This window comes from Taudactylus pleione, unplaced genomic scaffold (genome assembly GCF_031769625.1).
Source record: "Taudactylus pleione unplaced genomic scaffold, aTauple2 ptg000977l, whole genome shotgun sequence".
Taxonomy (NCBI): Eukaryota; Metazoa; Chordata; class Amphibia; order Anura; family Myobatrachidae; genus Taudactylus; species Taudactylus pleione.
The window spans coordinates 3,190,521-3,210,941 of record NW_028285378.1 but is presented as its reverse complement, the minus strand read 5'-3'; the positions used below and the strand labels follow the sequence as shown (position 1 = coordinate 3,210,941).

At 47.4% G+C, this 20,421-nt stretch overlaps 1 protein-coding gene across 1 annotated transcript in view; it reads left to right on the top strand.

Annotated features, from left to right (window-relative positions):
* MYLK (myosin light chain kinase) overlaps nucleotides 1–20,421 on the top strand; it is an 807,913-nt gene that overhangs the window by 328,312 nt on the left and 459,180 nt on the right. Inside the window, exons 5-6 of the mRNA XM_088460742.1 lie at nucleotides 8,195–8,243; nucleotides 18,282–18,447. Coding sequence (XP_088316868.1) covers nucleotides 8,195–8,243; nucleotides 18,282–18,447 — 215 coding nt within the window. The remainder of the gene's footprint in view (nucleotides 1–8,194; nucleotides 8,244–18,281; nucleotides 18,448–20,421) is intronic.

Here is a 20,421-nt window from a genome sequence, read left to right as displayed (position 1 = left end):
AAGATGGCGTCGCTGCGATTAAATTTTAAACTGAACTTGTCTCACTCAATTATTCAGCTTCGACACCGGAGTCCCATGTCGGCACGGGGGTCCGGCGCTGTAAAAATGACAGGAAAATGGCTGCCACAGCCATTCTTCCGTCATTTATGCATGCGCAGTATAGGGAAAATCGCCGCTAAGGCCATTTTCCCGGTGACCCGCGCATGCTCTATAGACTCTGGGCACACTCTACTGCCCAGAGTCTATAACTCCGGCTGATGGACAGAGAGGAGGGGCCAGTGTCGGAGACTGCATACGGGTCCCCTCCTTTCTAGAAACGCCCCTGTGTGTCCAAACCTAAATTGACATCTAAATTGCAGTGTACAAATAAAGCTGCCCAGCATTTGTGAGTTACATGCAGAAGCAGCCAATATTTTCCCTGCATGTATGTGCACCCCTTGCATTGCAACATGGTTTGCCCAGGTACCCAGTTATACCCTTTTCCACCTAAATTCCGGGTCTGACCCAGAGTTGGTACAGGGTTCCAATCCGGATCAGACCCGGAATTTAGCCGGCGCCGACCCAGGTTATTCCCGAGTCGGCGCCGTTCACACCGGAGTTGGGTCTGCATAGACCCGGCTTTTTCGGCATTGAAGTGGATGCTTGGAGATGACTTCATCTCCAAGCACCACTGAAGCTGGACCAATCGGCCGGCATGTGGCGCTCTCCAGGTCATCGTAACCCGGAGGGCACAGTTCACACAGCAGGGTTTCACGGGTTACTCCCTGCTAGTTACCTGGGTTGGATTGCCGGGTCACTCGATGCGGCGATCCAAACCTCTCCCCTTTTACACCAAGGAGCTACCCGGGTTAACCCTGCAATAACCTGGGTTTTAGCTCCGGTGTAAAAGGGGTATAACTTACTATTCCCAACTCTGAATCTAAGTGAACAGATGGAGCTGGTGTCCTGGCAAGAGTTTCTTCCTACGTTTGCGGGAAAAGTGGGGGGACAAAAGTGAAGACAATCAAAAAATAATAGGAATCCCCAAACACTGTAAAAAACACAGAGAGAGACCTAGGAGGAAATGTATCAAAGCTTTGAAAGAGATAAGGCGGAGAAGTTGCCCAAAACAACTAATTGGCTTCTGTCATTTTATAGACTGTGCTAGATAAATGACAGAAGCTGATTGACTGCTCTGGGCGAATTCTCCACTTAATCTCTCTCAAAGCTTTGATACATCTCCCCAGCGCAGAGAGACTACAAAGACATCTTTTTCTTAATTGTTATGACATGCGAAGTGAGAGTGGATGGAGGAGCACACATGCATCCTGCTCACAGCTGCCACTTCCAACATTGAGATCAAGATGCCCAGTATGTAATCCACTCTGGACCAGCTTGTCCAGCTCATCCACCGTCCCAGTAATTTACGGGAATGTTTTTCTACCGGGTTGGAAATGTTTTTACCCCGAGTGCCTATGGGATCCTGGCGGTCAGAATGCTGCTGGTCAGAATACCGACATCGGCATCCAGATAGTGGGAATCCCGACACCATCAGGTAAGTACCCTAACGCTAACCCTTACCCCTACCCCTCCCTCCTCGGTGCCTGAACCTAACTTCGCCCCTAGTGCCTAAATCTAACCTCCCCCTCCCTGCTCCCTAAACCTAACCCTCCCCCTTAGTGCCTAACCCTAACCCTCCCCCCTTAGTGCCTAACCCTAACCTTCCCCCTAGTGCCTAACCCCTAAACCTAACCCCAAATGCTTATCTTCGGGATGCCGGTGGTCGGGATACCGGAACCAGGATCCCAATTCTATAGGAATTCCGGTGACGGAATCCCGACCACATTGGGATTCCAAGTCTCAGAGTATTGCAAAAGTACCCTGAGAACTGTGTTGGGAGAGGATATGCAAGGGCGGAGCTTTCTCGCAAGCTCTGTCCCTGCATGCAACATTTGACACATCCTTGCAATGTATTCAAATATCGCATCGCAATTTGGGAAGAATTTATCACATCCCAATCGCATCTGAGATGTTGATTGTAATTACGATTGTGACACTGACATAGAATCATAGCAGCTGCAGCCCACAGACAAGAGACAGAGCCGAAGTCACAGTCAAAGGGTTTCAGGACACTAAGCTTAAAGCACGGCACAGATATTAAGGGGCCTAGTTATCAAATAATATTTGTGGCATACCCCCTGAAAACACCCACTGTCTGAGAATATCTGCAAATGTTAAGTATCAGCCGTATGTATAATGGGGAGACAGCAGCAGATATCTCCGATATGGGATGTAGCCAATATTTTGGTGGACCGGATGCCGGCCGTTGATATACCGACGCCGAATCCCACCTATCGATCAGGATACTGGAGTTGGCATCCTGACCGCTGGAATCCCGAATGAAGGATCCGGGTAGGTATGAGACGTAGCCTGGGAATGCGGGGTTAGGTTTAGGGACCCCTGGGGAGAAATTAGGCTTAGGCACCCCCCCTGGAGGGCTAGGCTGCGGGGGGGGGGGGTTAGACACATCCGGGGGGGAGGTTAGAGTTAGGCACCCCCCAGGAGGGTTAGGTTTTGGGTGCTGGAAGGGGTGGTTAGGCACCACTAAGTGAGGGGTAGGGGGGGAGGAGGAATAGGGTACTTACCTGCCCCTGTCAGAATTTTCAGCGTTGGGATTTTAACCAACGGCTATTGAGCCACCTGTATTTCATACCCAACCCCACTCCGATATATATGCTGCGGTCCACACCTGTACCTGAGGAGGAAACATGGAGACATACACACCTGTGACTGAGGGGGAAACATGGAGACATACACACCTATGACTGGGGGGAGGCATGGAGACATACACACCTGTGACTGGGGGTTGGGAGGCATGGAGACATACACACCTGTTACTGGGTAGGGGTACATGGAGACATACACACCTGTGACTGGGGGGGCTGCATGGAGACTTACACACCTGTACCTGAGGAGGAAACATGGAGACATACACACCTGTGACTGGGGGGAAACATGTAGCCATACACACCTGTGACTGCGGGGAGGCATGGAGACATACACACCTATGACTGGGGGGGAGGCATGGAGACATACACACCTATGATTGAGGGGGAAACATGGAGACATATACACCTATGACTGAGGGGGAAACATGTAGACATACACACCTATGACTGGGGGGAGGCATGGAGACATACACACCTGTGACTGGGGGTTGGGAGGCATGGAGACATACACACCTGTTACTGGGTAGGGGTACATGGAGACATACACACCTGTGACTGAGGGGGCTGCATGGAGACATACACACCTGTACCTGAGGAGGAAACATGGAGACATACACACCTATGACTGGGGGGAAACATGGAGACATACACACCTGTGACTGTGGGGGCATGGAGACATACACACGTGTGACTCGGGGGGAGATGGAGACATACACACCTGTGACTGGGGGGGGACATGGAGACATACACACCTGTGACTGGGGGGAAACATGGAGACATACACACCTGTGACTGGGGGGGAAACATGGAGACATACACACCTGTGACTGGGGGTTGGGAGGCATGGAGACATACACACCTGTTACTGGGGGGGCTGCATGGAGACTTACACACCTGTACCTGAGGAGGAAACATGGAGACATACACACCTGTTACTGGGTAGGGGTACATGGAGACATACACACCTGTGACTGAGGGGGCTGCATGGAGACATACACACCTGTACCTGAGGAAACATGGAGACATACACACCTGTGACTGGGGGGAGGCATGGAGACATACACACCTGTGACTGGGGGTTGGGAGGCATGGAGACATACACACCTGTTACTGGGTAGGGGTACATGGAGACATACACACCTGTGACTGGGGGGGCTGCATGGAGACTTACACACCTGTACCTGAGGAGGAACCATGGAGACATACACACCTGTGACTGGGGGGAAACATGTAGCCATACACACCTGTGACTGCGGGGAGGCATGGAGACATACACACCTATGACTGGGGGGGAGGCATGGAGACATACACACCTATGATTGAGGGGGAAACATGGAGACATATACACCTATGACTGAGGGGGAAACATGGAGACATACACACCTATGACTGGGGGGAGGCATGGAGACATACACACCTGTGACTGGGGGTTGGGAGGCATGGAGACATACACACCTGTTACTGGGTAGGGGTACATGGAGACATACACACCTGTGACTGAGGGGGCTGCATGGAGACATACACACCTGTACCTGAGGAGGAAACATGGAGACATACACACCTGTGACTGGGGGGAAACATGTAGACATACACACCTGTGACTGCGGGGAGGCATGGAGACATACACACCTATGACTGGGGTGGAGGCATGGAGACATACACACCTATGATTGAGGGGGGAAACATGGAGACATACACACCTGTGACTGTGGGGGCATGGAGACATACACACGTGTGACTCGGGGGGAGATGGAGACATACACACCTGTGACTGGGGGGGGACATGGAGACATACACACCTGTGACTGGGGGGAAACATGGAGACATACACACCTGTGACTGGGGGGGAAACATGGAGACATACACACCTGTGACTGGGGGGGACATGGAGACATACACACGTGTGACTCGGGGGGAGATGGAGACATACACACCTGTGACTGGGGGGAAACATGGAGATATACACACCTGTGACTTGGGGGAAACATGGAGACATACACACCTGTGACTGGGGGGGACATGGAGACATACACACGTGTGACTCGGGGGGAGATGGAGGCATACACACCTGTGACTGGGGGGAAACATGGAGACATACACACCTGTGACTGGGGGGAAACATGGAGACATACACACCTGTGACTGGGGGGGACATGGAGATATACACACGTGTGACTCGGGGGAAGATGGAGACATACACACCTGTGACTGGGGGGAGGCATGGAGACATACACACCTGTGACTGAGGGGGGTAATGGAGACATACACACCTGTGACTTGGGGGAGGCATGGAGACATACCCACCTATGACTGGGGGGGAGGCATGGAGATATACACACCTGTGATTGAGGGGCGAAACATGGAGACATACACACCTGTGACTGGGAGGAAGCATGGAGACATATACACTGGTGCCTGGGGGGAGGTGGACATGAAGAAATTCACACTGGTGACTGTGGGGTGTACATGTAGAGATACACAGTTGTGACTGGTGGGGGAGTGAGTACAAATACAGTATACAATGGTGTCTGGGGGAAGGGGAACATGGAGACACACACTATGGCATAAGGGGGAACATGGAGACATACACACTGGGGGTGGAGGAAGCGGGACATGGAGACATACACTGCATGTCTCCATGTCCCCCCACCTCCAGTGTGTATGATACACACTGGAGGTGGGGGAGGGGGACATGGAGACATAACCATTGGTAACTTGGAGCGGGGGCATGGAGACATATACATTGGAGGCCTGAGGGGAGACATCTACACTGAGATCTGAGTGGGGACATGGATGTATACACATATATGACTGCAGTAGACAGGCACACATAGTAAACTAAAGAGAACAGGGCAGAGGTGCTCGGACAGGAAATACAGAGAGGAGGAGGAGCACAGGTCAGAGGGCATCACACTTACTGTACAGTGTGGCCATCTGTGGGTCTTGAATAGTGGAACCCCATAATCTTCTGTTGCCCCTCTGTCCTATGGTCTGGGCTAAAGGTGTTGGGCAGTGGCACACACAATACATTACTGTGGCGGCACCCGCCCCCAACTCCACATCATTGCTGGTGGCTCCGCCCACACCATGCCCCCTGGAGGCTAATGGTTGCCTGTTTCAGCGGCCAGCCAGTGAGTCACGCACTCGCTCACCCATATATTACTGTGCCAGCACCCGCCCCCAACTCCACATAATCGCTGGCAGCTCCGCCCACAACACACCCCCTGGAGGCTTAATGGCAGCCTGCTTCAGTGGACAGCCGGTGATCTTCACACACTCTCTCACCCAGCTGCCATACAGTGGCCCCACCGGCAGGTGAAGGGGGTAATAATATCTGTTTTAATAATAAAACACTTTTTTTTTTTTACATACAGTATCTTTTTGGTCGGGAGAGGCGGGCCCCCTAGGACCCACCAGGCCCTAGGTGTCCGCCTCTATTGCCTTGTGGTAAATTCGGCCCTCATGTCTGCTGCTGGAGCACACCATTTCACTTGCGCAAGGGTGTCCAATCACATCTGTCTACATAGTGTACTGTATATTGCCGGTTGATGGCTTTTTTAACCAGCAGTGGGTCTTTGGTAACAGCACTGCCGACTGACAGGTACATATTTAAAGCGAGTTCTACTGAAACATCTTTGTTATATTCAGCTCCATCATTTGAGACTGTCATTTATTCAGGATGTACAAGCTTAGACTACAGGCACAGGAAAGGAACCTTTCTTTTACTGATTTGCCAAATAAACTCACTATGCTGTAGGAGCTATTCTGTATGATTTACTGTTCCCTGGACCCACAGATAATTTAAATGTAGTTTTCACACAAATAATTGTCCATTTTATAGGTTATTGCACTCAAATACCTTCCTGGGACTATATTATATTTTTTTTAAAGTTAATATATTTTATGCCATAATTTGATACCTGCAGTTACACTGTTGCGATTTCAATACAAGCAGCTTGTATTTTGATGGGCAAATATTTTTAACTATGATTGACACCTGATGTATTTATGTAATGTAGATGCTTGGTTAGGCTGCATGGGGGGTTTGGATTAGGCCAGTGTTAGCTAACCTTGACACTCCAGCTGTTGTGGAACTATATATCCCAGTAATCCCTGCCACAGTTTTAGCATGCCCTAATAGCAAAACGGTAGCAGTGCATGCTGGGTTATGTAGTTCCATAACAGCTGGAGTGTCAAGGTTAGCCAACACTGGATTAGGCACTAGAGGGAGGATTAGGGTTAGACACAGGGTAGAGAAATGCTCACCGGAATGCCTGAGGATCACAGCTCTGACCCGGAAGTCAGTCACATGACCACCAAAAGCCTAGACCACTGTCTACATGATGAGTGACGACCTAGTCAACATTGACATTATGATCATGTTGACATTCTCATGTCGACACAATGAATGCCGGCATTATGACTGTCAACATATCATACCACACCTTAGTTAGATGTTGTACGATTATAGCTGACAGTTTGTGAAATATATATGGGATGACAGACTCCATATATGTAAGCATCAGCAGTGTTGTACTAGACCAGTGTTGGCTAACCTTGACACTTCAGCTGTTATGGAACTACATAACCCAGCATGCACTGCTACAGTTTTGCTATTAGGGCATGCTAAAACTGTGGCAGGGCATGCTGGGATATATAGTTCCACAACAGCTGGAGTGTCAAGGTTAGCCAACACTGTACTAGACTAATTGTACTTTAAAACGGGATGTAGTCAGGAAGCCGGCGGTCAAAATGCCGATCTCCGGCTTCCCGACTGTGAAATCCCGGTATGGGACTGATAGGCGTCTGAATACCGACGCCTATCATCAGCCCCACGCCGAAATCCTGACACCCGGCATACCGATCGTAGGTAAACCGGGCATCGGGAGCCATTTTCCCGTGCGGGGGGGGAGGGTTACGATTAGGTACTCCTGGGGGATTTAGGTTTAGGTACCCCCCCCCCCGGGAGGGTTAGGTTTAGGCTAGGGGAAGGGGGGGGTTAGGGTCAGCCACCACCGAGGGGAAGTAAGGTTTAGGCACACCCCGGGAGGGTTAGGTCTAGGGCGCGCAGAGGGGGGGATAGGTTTAGGCACCCCTGGGGGGAGGTTAGGGTTAGGCACTCCTAAGGGAGGGTTACGTGGGGGAAAGGGGAGGGTTAGGGGTGTTACTAACCTTAGTTGGGAACTTCAGATGCCGGCCTTCCGGCGTCGTTATTTCATCCGTCAGGCTTAGGTCCGGCGGTGATTCATACCGATTCCCTTTAAAATATATATCACACCACAAGAGTTATGCATATACTTAATAAAGTAAATCAAATTAGGCTTATGACCTAAAACAAATCATTATTGATGCACTTGTCCCAAACATTTTACAATCCGACAATGTGGATTATTTGTACATATGAGGAATTATACTTTGATTGTGGTAGCTGTGTATGTATAAATAACATTATATCACTATGTTGTTTGTGTATTTTTGTTTTCCAGGTACCTCTGCCGTGAAATACAGCCTTTCATCTAGCTTGAGGGGTCCTGGGTAAGCAAACTGCTTCACTAGCTCCACTATTTCCCTTGGCCTACTCTCCCCTATTAATCCTTCCAAGGAAAATATCTACCCTTATTAGCAGGAGATTGGTGCCAGCTGTGTAATCCCTGTGATGCCAGACTGTTAAACATGGCAGCACTCCGATCCCACATCTCCCGTAGTGCATAGGGGACTGTGGGCCTGATTCAGAGCCGGACGCAATTAGCACTCGCTCGTCCAGAAAATAGGGGTGGCTATTCAAATGAACCGTTCGCTCTTTGCGGTCTGTTCACGCCTCTAGGTCTGAACGAGCGAACAAAACTTGCGGTCGTTTTTTGGATAAATACGCCCCCTGGCCGCTCACATCCTACGTCATGTCCGCTATTTATTAGATTAATCGAGTACATCGACCAGCTTATGAACTGCTTGCTATTCTTGTGGTTGGTTTTTGCTACCACAATCTTGCGAGCAGTTCTGACTATAAAATAACCCAGTGACGTGGTCAATGACGCTGCTGTTTTAATTATGCACACCCATAAAACGCCCTTTTTGACCTTTAAGCACGCCTGCGTTCTGATCTCCACTCCCCGTTTTCAAGCACCTTCCCCTGTTACCACCCACATATGCCTCATTCTGTCACTCAAAATAGCAGGCATTCGCTATTTAGCGAACAAACGATTTTCGACCGCACTGACTGGTTCGCGCATGCGTATTACGATCCGTACGCATGCGCAGTTGGGCAAACATCGCTCGGAACGAGCGTACTGCCGCTTACGAGCGGCTCTGAATCAGGCCCTGTATTTGATCTCACTGATATGTCTCCTGGTTCCTGCTGAAACATTATCAGGAACGGTCCTTACTGGCACCACTCACAGCCCTTCAATCAATTTGGCAAAATGTAATGCTGCAGATTAACGTTTCCTTGGAATTTGGGTGCAGAAATTTATCTAGTGGTTAAGATTAATCTAGTGTGTCTTGGAGCAGCCTGATTAATGATTGAAATTGGGTCTGATTGTGGTAATTACACAAAAATGTACACTGGCATATGTTGGCTATATCCTACTAAATGGTCACTTTGTTTAACAGCTTCAGATTGCCAGATATCTCCTTGCTCTTCTATGTACATGAGTATTCCTGCATTGTATTGTAGATAGATGAAATTATTGCACCAACTAAGACCAGTATTACACCACATTGTGCATACACAGTATACTGTATGAGATCACAACTGCGCTTGCTTAGAATTTTTTTGGCAACTACAAGTTATAGTAGGAATATAGAAGTTGGTGGATATTGCTTGTACATGCACTGATGTGGTGTGCTGCATCTTGGTTACTCCTAATGATAGTGCAGCTAATCCGTTCTCTGGGTCTGATTCAGCATGGATCACAATTGCAGCAGCGTACACAGATCGGCCGATGCACTGCAGTGCGCATGCGCAGGTTTGCATTGCGAACGCACTGCGATCATGCAGGCAGATAGAAAACCATCGCAGAGTGAGTGACGGGACGTCAGCATTTAGGGGTGGTGACGAGGGAGTGGTCAGAGAAACACAGACATACCTGTCTGTTTGAACGCCGTTACGTGGGTGTGCATAAATTAGCCACTGCGACGGCATTCACAGCTTCAGTACTCACTGCGTGCGACAAGACTTGCAATTTCTGAGACAGGTCAGACCTGCTGTAATTCTGCGTGAGGGTCCGATGTTACTCTATGTTACCGATGAATATGCCGGACTGCAAGGTCTTATAAATGTGAGAAAGCAGTAGTGGGCATCTCTATGCTGGCTGAGCAGTGCAAAAAGCATAATTTGCGCTTCAATCTGTAATGAATCAGGCCCTCTAGCACTAACAACCTGGGGGAAATATTTTACCAAGGAGAGCAGTAATTAATCTAAAAGTCATACACAATAAATATTTTAATGCACAAAGTAAAGATCTACATATCAAAATATAACACAGAACAATGTAATAAGAAAAATAACTGTTGTAGATTTTCTTCTAGCCTAATGTAAGAACTGCATAACCCAAAGGATACCAATAGACCACCTCTGCAGTAGGGTATTTGGGAGTAAATTATTATTTTTAATATAAAATACCTCTGCAAAAGTTTTAGGCTGGTGTGGAAAAATTACTGCAAAATAAGAATGATTTCAAAAATAGAAGTTTATCATTTATCATATAACAAAATGCAAGAGTGAATGAACAGAAGAGAAATTAAATCAAATCAAAACTTTTGCCCTAAAAGCTAATGTTGTGAAACTCGTGTTGGCAATGTGGTCCTGCTGTGTATTAATTACTACTGTATGTGTCAATTCATCTAGATTGTGTCATACTAATGAGAGTGGCTGTTACACTGCGACAGGGACTAAGGGGGTCATTCAGACCCACTCGTGAGCGTCAGGACGCTCGCAAGCGGGTCGATGTTCCCCACTGCGCATGCGCACGACGGAGGGAGCTCCGTCGTGCGCATGCGCGAGACCCGGGGAGCGACGGGCTTTCCATCGCTCCGGGTCTCGCACCAAAGGGGGCATGCTGTCGATGTTGATTGACAGCACGCCCCCTTTGGTGGGCGTGCCGGGGTCGTACCTGCCAGACGGAGGTGTTCCCTGGGAACGCCTACCATCTGAAGCCGGCCCCACTGACATCACTAGTGATGTCAGTGGGAGTGATTTTGGCTCTGATAGAGCCAAAATCACTCCAGGGCTTGTGGCAGGGAGACCCTACCGCAGGGTCTCCGTCGCAAGTCCGATGGTCGCGATGGTCAAGACCATCGCGACCATCTTTTTGGCCGCTCGCATATGCTGTGAGTGGTCACCCACAGCTATACGAGCGGCCAGGGGGCCGCTCTATTTTCATGGAGGAGGGCCCTGATTCAGAGCGAGCGCTCTGGTCAGAGCGTTCAGCTCTGAATCAGGCCCTAAGAGACTGCATTTGTTAATGTGTGTATGCCATGAGAACTGATCATAGACTGCTCACACAAACACCAGTGAATGCACACTAGTAATGCTTTGTAACTAGCTGTATTGAAAAGCAGGTGCAATTCACAAATTACATAGAGAGATATATACACAACATCTCTGAATAAGATTAACAAACAAGTGTGATTGCTAACCTGCCTATAACAGCTCATTGATTGCAATGCTATGAAACATAACATTAATTTGTGGTAGTAATTAATTAATTAACAGAAGGAACTAGATATATCACATTTACTAGTATCAGTAAAGGCAGATACACTGTGTGTACCACAATTTAAAAAAATATATATGTTTAATAGATCAGCATAGGTAATACACACAATAATAATCAGTAAGGTGCATATGAATGCTCAGACTAAATGTATAGGTGAGAATGAAAATGCAATCCAACAGAAGGCAATATAGAGTGTAATACGGAACCAGAACAGAGGGCCTGATTCAGACCCGCTCGCGAGCGCTGAACGCTCGCAAGCGTGTCGATGTTGGCCCAGTGCGCATGCGCACAACGGAGGCGGCTCCGTCGTGCACATGCGCAAGACCCAGATAGCGACGGGCAAGCCGACGCTCCGGGTCTCGCTACAAAGGGGGCGTGCTGTCGATGTTGAGTGACAGCACGCCCCCTCTAGGGCCGGCCCCACTGACATCACAAGTGATGTCAGTGGGTGGACTTCGTTGTGTAGAAAAGGGGCGTATCCAATTGGCTGCAAGGTTCTGCCTGCAAAAATTAGTATCCAATTTTAAAAAAATAGTCGTGGGTTTTTTTTGTGGGCAAAATACCGCGGCGGAAGAAGAGAAACAAACTTACCTGTTCCGGCTGCTCCGGTCTCTACTGTGACTGGTTGCTTTAACTAGTCATTTGGATGGTGCTGCAGTGGTCCCGAAGAAAGTCGTGACAGTTTTCCCGTAAAATAAAGATTTAAGGGAAAATTAGACCTGCTCAAAAAAATAATTGAGCACTCAAAATAAAAATAAAAACCCTGCACCCAACTGATTACCAAAAATCTCACACCTGCTGTTTTTTTACTGCAGGTGCAAGATTTTTGGTATTCAGTTAGATGCAGTGTTTTGAGTCCACTCACCACTTTATAGATCTTTAATAAAAAAATAATATTCACATAATACATGTAAGTATGATATAGTTGTGTTATATTTTTATATATATATATATATATATCTTTTGTGAATGAAAACTTTTATTATTGCTACTTGTACTAAATTACTGCTCTCCTTCTAGGTGGGAGATTTATATATTGTGACACAGTCAGGATAGGGGTCCTTCTCCTGGGGTAGATGGACTCCCTCTTTACACACACAGCAGCCGTAGAAACAGGATACAACCCAGGGGTTCTCGTACAAACTGGTCGGCGCCAGTCTTTATTGTGCCAAATGAATATAAACATAAACAAAACATAAGTCCTAGCCCGGCTGGGCACTAGCTACACAGCAGATTCCCTCTCTATAATAATGGTAGCGCCTATTGCCCTCACCATCAACAAAACACGTGCACTGTACTTACAAGGATTATCACCAAGTGTCTCTGAACAGGCTAGTCTGCCTGCTCTCCCAGGTGTGAGACACTCCGCCACAAACAAACCATGCTTATATTAGCCATTTCCAGCTGCAAGCCCTAATGAGCCTGTTATGATGCTGAAAGGCTCAAAACCTGGAGAGGCCTGTGGATGGAGCCCAGCCCCCAAACAATGGACACGTGACAAAGCATCTGTATTGGCCAGCTGGCTTCCTGGCCTGTGTTCTACCGTAAATTTAAAGGTTTGTAATGCCAAGAACCATCTCGTTATTCTCGCATTGCTGTCCTTGTTTTCTGACATCCACTTCAGAGGGGCATGGTCAGTGATCAATCTGAACTTTCTTCCCACCAAGTAGTACCTGAGAGTCTCTAATGCCCACTTTATGGCCAATGCATAGTTTCTTTCATGTACATTTAATTTCCGGCTTAAGAAGAAAATCGGGTGTTCTTCACCCTCTTTGCTTTGGGACAGGACCGCTCCAATGCCTACATCTGACGCATCGGTTTGTACAACAAACTCTCTGTCAAAATCAGGGGTCATCAGAACTGGTTGGGTACATAACACTATTTTTAACTCCTGGAAAGCCTTCTCTGCTTCAGGGCCCCATTCCACCATGACTTTCTGTTTGCCTTTGGTAAGGTCAGTCAGTGGGACTGCAATGGTGGCAAAATTGGGTATAAACCTCCTATAATACCCAGTGATTCCTAAAAAGGCTCTCACCTGCTTTTTATTCAGGGGTCGTGGCCAGTTTTGGATTGCCTCAATCTTATTGAGCTGTGGCTTTATCAAACCTCTGCCAATGGTGTACCCAAGATATTTTACTTCTTCCATCCTCAGACAACAATTTTTTGGGTTGGCTCTCAAATCTGCCTTATAGATGGAGTCCACCACTGCCGGTACTCTGGGCAAGTGAGATTGCCAATCAGGACTATGAATGACCACCTCGTCCAGATAAGCAGCAGCATACTGTCTAACGGGCCTTAGAATCCTATCCATCATTCTTTGAAAGGTAGCAGGTGCCCCATGTAGCCCAAAGGGCAACATCTTGTACTGAAACAACCCCTCTGGTGCAGAAAACGCTGTCTTTTCTTTGGCTTTCTCAGTTAACGGCACTTGCCAATACCATTTGGTTAAGTCAAGAGTAGTTAAATATCTGGCTGTCCCCAGCCTTTCAATTAGTTTGTCCACCCTAGGCATAGGGTAGGCATCAAACTTTGACACACTGTTCAATTTCTGGAAGTCATTGCAGAATCGCACACTCCCATCAGGTTTTGGAATGAGTACAATGGGACTTGACCACTCACTATATGATTCTTCAATTACACCCAACTCTAACATTTTCTTAATTTCCTTTGACACTGATTCTCTTTGGGCTTCTGGTAACCTATAGGGCTTTAGGTTAACCTTAACCCCTGGGTCAGTGATTATGTCATGTTTGATGACCGTGGTTTTCCCTGGTAGGTCAGAAAACAGCACCCTATTTCTGATCAGAAATTCCTTAACTCCCTGCTGTTGACTGGCTGACAGGGTTTTTGCCACTGTCACTTCGGATACCATGGGCCCTGGGTTTTCTGGAGGGGCTTGGATGGCTGACAATGCTGCTCTACCCTTCCAGGGTTTTATAAGATTTACGTGGTATATCTGTTCTGGCTTTCTTTTCCCCGGCTGGTAAACTTTATAATTGACCTGCCCCACTTTTTCTAAGATTTCAAAGGGTCCTTGCCATTTAGCCAAAAGTTTACTTTCTACTGTGGGAACCAACACCAACACTCTGTCCCCAGGAGCAAAGTTGCGTAAGCGAGCATTGCGGTTGTATACCCTCTGCTCTGCCTGCTGGGCCTGTTCCAAGTGCTCTCTTACTATCGACACCACAGCAGCAATTTTTTCTTGCATTTGAGAAACATGCTCAATAACTGTTTTATACAGACTGGACTGCTCCTCCCATGTCTCTTTGGCAATGTCAAGTAACCCCCTTGGATGTCTCAGGTACAATAAATCAAAAGGGGAAAACCCTGTGGAGGATTGGGGAACCTCTCTTATGGCACACAGCAAATAAGGTAACAAGTAATCCCAATCTCTACCATCTTTGTCCACTACTTTCCTTAGCATGTGTTTTAAAGTTTTATTAAACCTCTCCACTAACCCATCGGTCTAGGGATGGTACACAGAGGTTCTTAATTGGTCAATTTTAAACAGGCGGCATAACTCCCTCATGATTTTTTACATAAATGGGGTACCTTGATCAGTCAGGATCTCCTTAGGTATTCCCAACCTGCTAAAGACATGGACCAATTCTCTAGCAATGGTCTTGGTTGATGTATTGCGTAATGGTATCACTTCCGGGTACCTGGTAGCGTAATCCATTATCACCAGAATATATTGATGGCCCCGGGCAGATTTAATTAATGGCCCATCCAAATCCATAGCTATTCTTTCAAACGGAACCTCAATAATGGCTAACGAACCAGGGGACTTCTGAAATGTGGCCTTGGAGCATGATACTGACATTCAGGGCAGGAGGTACAATAGTCAGATACCTCTTTATGGACCCCGGGCCAAAAAAACCTCTGCACAATTCCCTCAGTAGTTTTCTCTACCGCTAGGTGGCCTGCCATTATATGTCCATGGGCCAGATCTAACACTGTTCTTCTGTATGCTTTGGGAACTATTAATTGTTCCACAATATCTTCCCCCTTAGTCACCTGATACAACAAATCCTGACATACTGCCATGTGAGGATATGACAAAGGACTATCGGGGTCTGTGGGTTTACCATTGATCACCTTGACATTCTCCCTGGCTTTTACCAGAGTAGGGTCATTTAACTGCTGCACGGCAAAGACCTCTCTTCTGACCTCTAAATCAGGCAGATGATCAACTGGCTCAACAACACTACCCACCTCAGTGGGAGGCACATCACTTGGTGAGCCACCATCATGCTCCGCATTCTCTAGTTCGCCAATCATACTAGAAAAAGGAAAAATCTCTGACTACGTCAGTAACCCTCTCAAATGAGTAAGGGTGATTTACCTCTGTGCAAAACGGCTTTCCCACAACTTCCAAGCCCTGTACCAAACCCACAGAGACTATCACGGAACCACACAGTGTTTCTATGTTCACTTCTGCAGTAAGGTAATACCAGGTATCCCTATGTATGCAGGTCACACCAACAGTTTTCCCCTTACGCTTCAAGGGGTTCACCAGTTCAGCCTTCACAAGTGTAACCAGGCTACCAGAATTAACAGAGCCTCTACTCGGTTGCCTTCTACAGTGAGTATGCCCATGTGCTTATCTGTCTCAACCTGCCGCTCAGCAGTACAGGCTGGTTGTGCAAAGAAAGACATCCTGTGGTTGACATGAGCAGTATCACTTTGCATAGGTTCAGAGGTAACCGAACACTTAGCTGCGGTATGACCGAAACCACCACAACGGAAACATTGAATTACATTAATATCTAGTCTTTTACGGGGTAGGAACCTTCCTGGCCCGTCTCCAGGTTCCACACCCCCATTCTTGAGTACCTTCCACTGCCCAGCACCCTTCTCCCCTGGAACAGTCTTACCAGTGTCAATGGGAGTTTGCCGATGCGCCATCGGGGCTCGGTGGGGCACACTCATCAGCTCCTCAGCTGGCACGTGCCTCTCCACCAGTTTGACTAGCTGGTCTGTGGACTTAGGGTCTGCATGGCTCAACCACTTGCGCAGAGACGCAGGTAGCGATCGCAGATAGCGGTCCATCACGACTCTTTCCTCAATCTGTGGTCCTGTCAGCGTCTTCGGCTGCAGCCATTTTGTGGGTAGATGGACAAGGTGATGCATCTGTGAACGTGGAGGTTTTTCCATTAGTAACTCCCAGCGGTGGACTCGTTGGGCTCGAACAAATGATGTGACTCCCAATCGGGTTAGGATCTCCCGTTTTAACTTTGCATAGTCCTTGGCATCATCCAGGCATAAATCATAGTAGGCCTTTTGTGGTTCTCCAGACAGGAAGGATGCCACAAGACTTGCTCACTGCTCTTTAGGCCACTTCTCTCTTTCGGCGGTTCTTTCAAAGGCCGTTAGGTACACCTCCACATCGTTACTTTGGGTCATCTTTTGCAGAAAGTGACTGGCCCGTATGGTGTGAGTGTTAGTTAGCAGAGCAGGGGAAGCATCTCCAGACCGGACTACAAGCTGTTGTACCACCTCTTTTATGGCCTGGCTGTTTTCCGCTATGGCCTGGCGGGTTTCCTTGATGATGACTTGTTGTTGCCTCTGGGCTGCCTCCACGGCCAATAGTTGCATCTGGGTGGATTCCTGCTGAGCCGTGGTAGCTTCCTGCTGAGCCCTGGTAGCTTCTTGCTGAATTTTGTTTGTTTCCTGCTGAGCCCTGGTAGCTTCTTGCTGAGCTGCCGTAGCTTGGAACAAGGCTTTAACAATGTCCTCCATTTTGTCCTGGGGTGTAGGTTGGAAGCAGAATCTGGCTTCCCTAAGCATCTGCAGACGCCACCTCTGTGGACTTCAAAGGACACAACTTTATATCCACACTGACGAATTGGTGTCTCTCCCTTTAAATTTGAAACGAAAAATGTTTCCATGCTGCAAATTCAGTTTGTGATTGCCCACATTCTCCAGTAAATGTGACACAGTCAGGAAAGGGGTCCCTCTCCTGGGTTAGATGGCCTCCCTCTTTACACACACAGCAGCCATAGAAACAGGATACAAGCCAGGGGTTCTCGTACAAACTGGTTGGCGCCAGTCTCTATTGTGCCAAATTAATATAAACATAAACAAAACATAAACATAAGTCCTAGCCCGGCTGGGCACTAGCTACACAGCAGATTCCCTCTCTATAATAATGGTAGGGCCTATTGCCCTCACCATTAACAAAACACGTGCACAATACTTACAAGGATTATCACCAAGCGTCTCTGAACAGGCTAGTCTGCCTGCTGTCCCAGGTGTGAGACACTCAGCCACACACAAACCTTGCTTATATTAGCCATTTCCAGCTGCAAGCCCTAATGAGCCTGTTAACAGGCCGAAAGGCCCAAAACATGGAGTGGCCTGTGAATGGAACCCTCCCTCTCCTCAAATCCACACCCCCAGGACCCAAACCGGCTTTTCCAAAAGCCGATACTCTGGTCTGCTTACAAAACAGACTTCTCTTGGGTTTTTTTAGAACACATAGGCCAAAAACCTAGGACAAATGTACCTACCATTGACCACTTTACCATAGCTCAATTAAATGTCTCCCGTTTGGCAATATCTAAAATAATAATATTTCCTCCAGGTTGTTAGTATAACCCTGATCTAGGAGCTGCAATGACAACTTTGATATGCATACTAATTGGTGATTATTACTGTATTATTTTTTGCACCTGAATTTTATTAATTTCTTCAGTTCTCTAGAAGCCAGTGATATCACCAGGGTGTGAGCCTAATAGCTCTGAATACCACTTCCTAGTGAGGTGATCCGCATAGTGTTTGCTCTGCCCACACCATAGTGAATATTTGTAAAATGTTGATGTATTGCTCTCTCCCACCTTTTTTTTCTGTCCAGGGGCCCTATCTCGACTCCGACGATAGAAAACCGCCTAAGTATTTGGGGAGAAAGTCCCCCCAAGTTTGTCACAAAACCAAACCATATTTCAGTGAAGGTGGGCCAGACTGGAAAGCTTTCATTCAAGATAACTGGGCGCCCACAACCCTCCGTCACATGGCACAAAGTGAGTAGCCACTGAGTGAGTGATGAGCTCCTGGAAAATAAGATTATTAAAAATGTGTTTGTAACTTTTTTATTTAAATTGAAGAAAACAATATAGCAACTTATTTAAAATCACACATGCACAATTGGAGCACATACAGAGCAAGTGACAACATCTCATAATATGGGGAACATTAAGACCCAGGATTCCTCAACAAATGGCAGCCACACATTGAGTTGACAGAAATTAATTTCACCAAATGGCGAGGTGTGCTTCGGTTACATTATGTAGATGTTAAGCTTGTTGGACATGGCTGTTCGAAGATTTAGCACTGTACGTGGCCACAAATGCTACTTCAAGGCATAAACTTTAAGGCCAGGGCAATAAAGTTGGAAGATGTGGGCAGAAGGACAGGAGTATGGTCTGCTCAGAGCAGAGAGCTTGGGATCTGCCTGTAACAGACTGCTGAGGGTTCAATAAACGTAAAAAAAACTCTTTGTAATTTTTTATGAAGACATCATCCACCAAATAACGTTAAACATAAGGGACAAACTTAAAAAACATGCATTATGCCTACTCAGTATCTTCTGGAAACAAATTGTTGGTGTGCAGATGCTTGCAAGTTAACAGGATAAACTTTAGCACAGAACGGTACTATGTGCCGGTGCTACCAGATGCAGTGAAGACGTGAGGTTCCAATGTCAGTGCGCGTGGGTAGAACAAGTACTCTGCTCCTGTTCATTGAATGCCAGTACCTGTTTTAGGGAACCTAGTCTGAGGGCCGGGACCTGCGTGTCTTATGCAGCTAAGTTTAAATCTCCTTGCGGGGGTCCCTGGTAAATACCGCCAGCATGTTACACCACGCTTCTCAAAACTAGGCCTTGTCAATCCTGAAAATATAGGTCAGCATCCATTCTCTATCCATGAGTTGTGACAGAATACTCTGGCCCACATAGATGCTGCTAGTCATCTTTCACCACGAGATTTGCTGGAGAACCTCCTCGTCAGAGTTGAGTAGCAAGAACAAGACCAGGCCCAGATTATGCAGTGCCTGCAAACACTGATGCAACAAATCAGTGTTGCTCCGTCATCTCCAGTGCAACCAGCATCACTGCCTGTGGTGGCCGTCCAACCTGCTCAGGTGGGTCTGCACCATTTTGGATTCCAAATCCCTCGAAGTATGATGGGGATCCCAAAGGCTGTCGAGGATTTCTGAATCAATGTTCCATTCAGATCGAGGTCCAGGTGGATTATGTTATCTTGCTGTTGTCCGGACAGGCGTTGGTATGGGCCTCTCCATTATGGGAAAGAAATTATCCTTCTGGAAGGTTTTCGAAGAGTCCAGATCAACTATTCTGCAGCTGAAGCAAGGCAACCAATCTGCAGGACAATATGCTGTGCAATTCTGAACCCTTGCTTCAGAGTTAGGGTGGAACAATGAAGCCTTGGTTGCTGCCTTTATGCAAGGTCTGTCAGAGCAGTTTAACGATGTATTGGCATCCAAGGACTTGCCAACATCTCTGGACAACCTGATATCCTTGTGTATCTGAGTGGACCTTCACCACAGAGAAAGAGCACAAGAGAGGGAACAGTCTCGGCACTTCAGTTTCACAACTCCGGTTGAGTCTTCCGAAGAACCCATGCAGATCGGGACATCACATCTACTTGCCACATAGAGGGAGAGTAGGGTCAAGAACAAACTATGTTTGTACTGTGGCAAACCAGGTCATCTTCTCTATGGCTGTACTAAACATCAAGGAAACGCAAAGGTCTAATTGATCGAGGGGTGGTCAGGTTATTGTAGGTGCATTTAGGCACACCCCAAAAGAAAACTCTGCTTCCCAGTTCATTATTGATTTGACTGTGTGCTGCTGGAAGCAATCATTGAACCTTGAAGGATTTTTTGGACTCTGGCGCCGACGGTAATTTTATCACAGCCAAAAAGGTCCAACAGTTTGGAATCACTAGTGTGTCTCTTCAGATTCCACTCTGCAT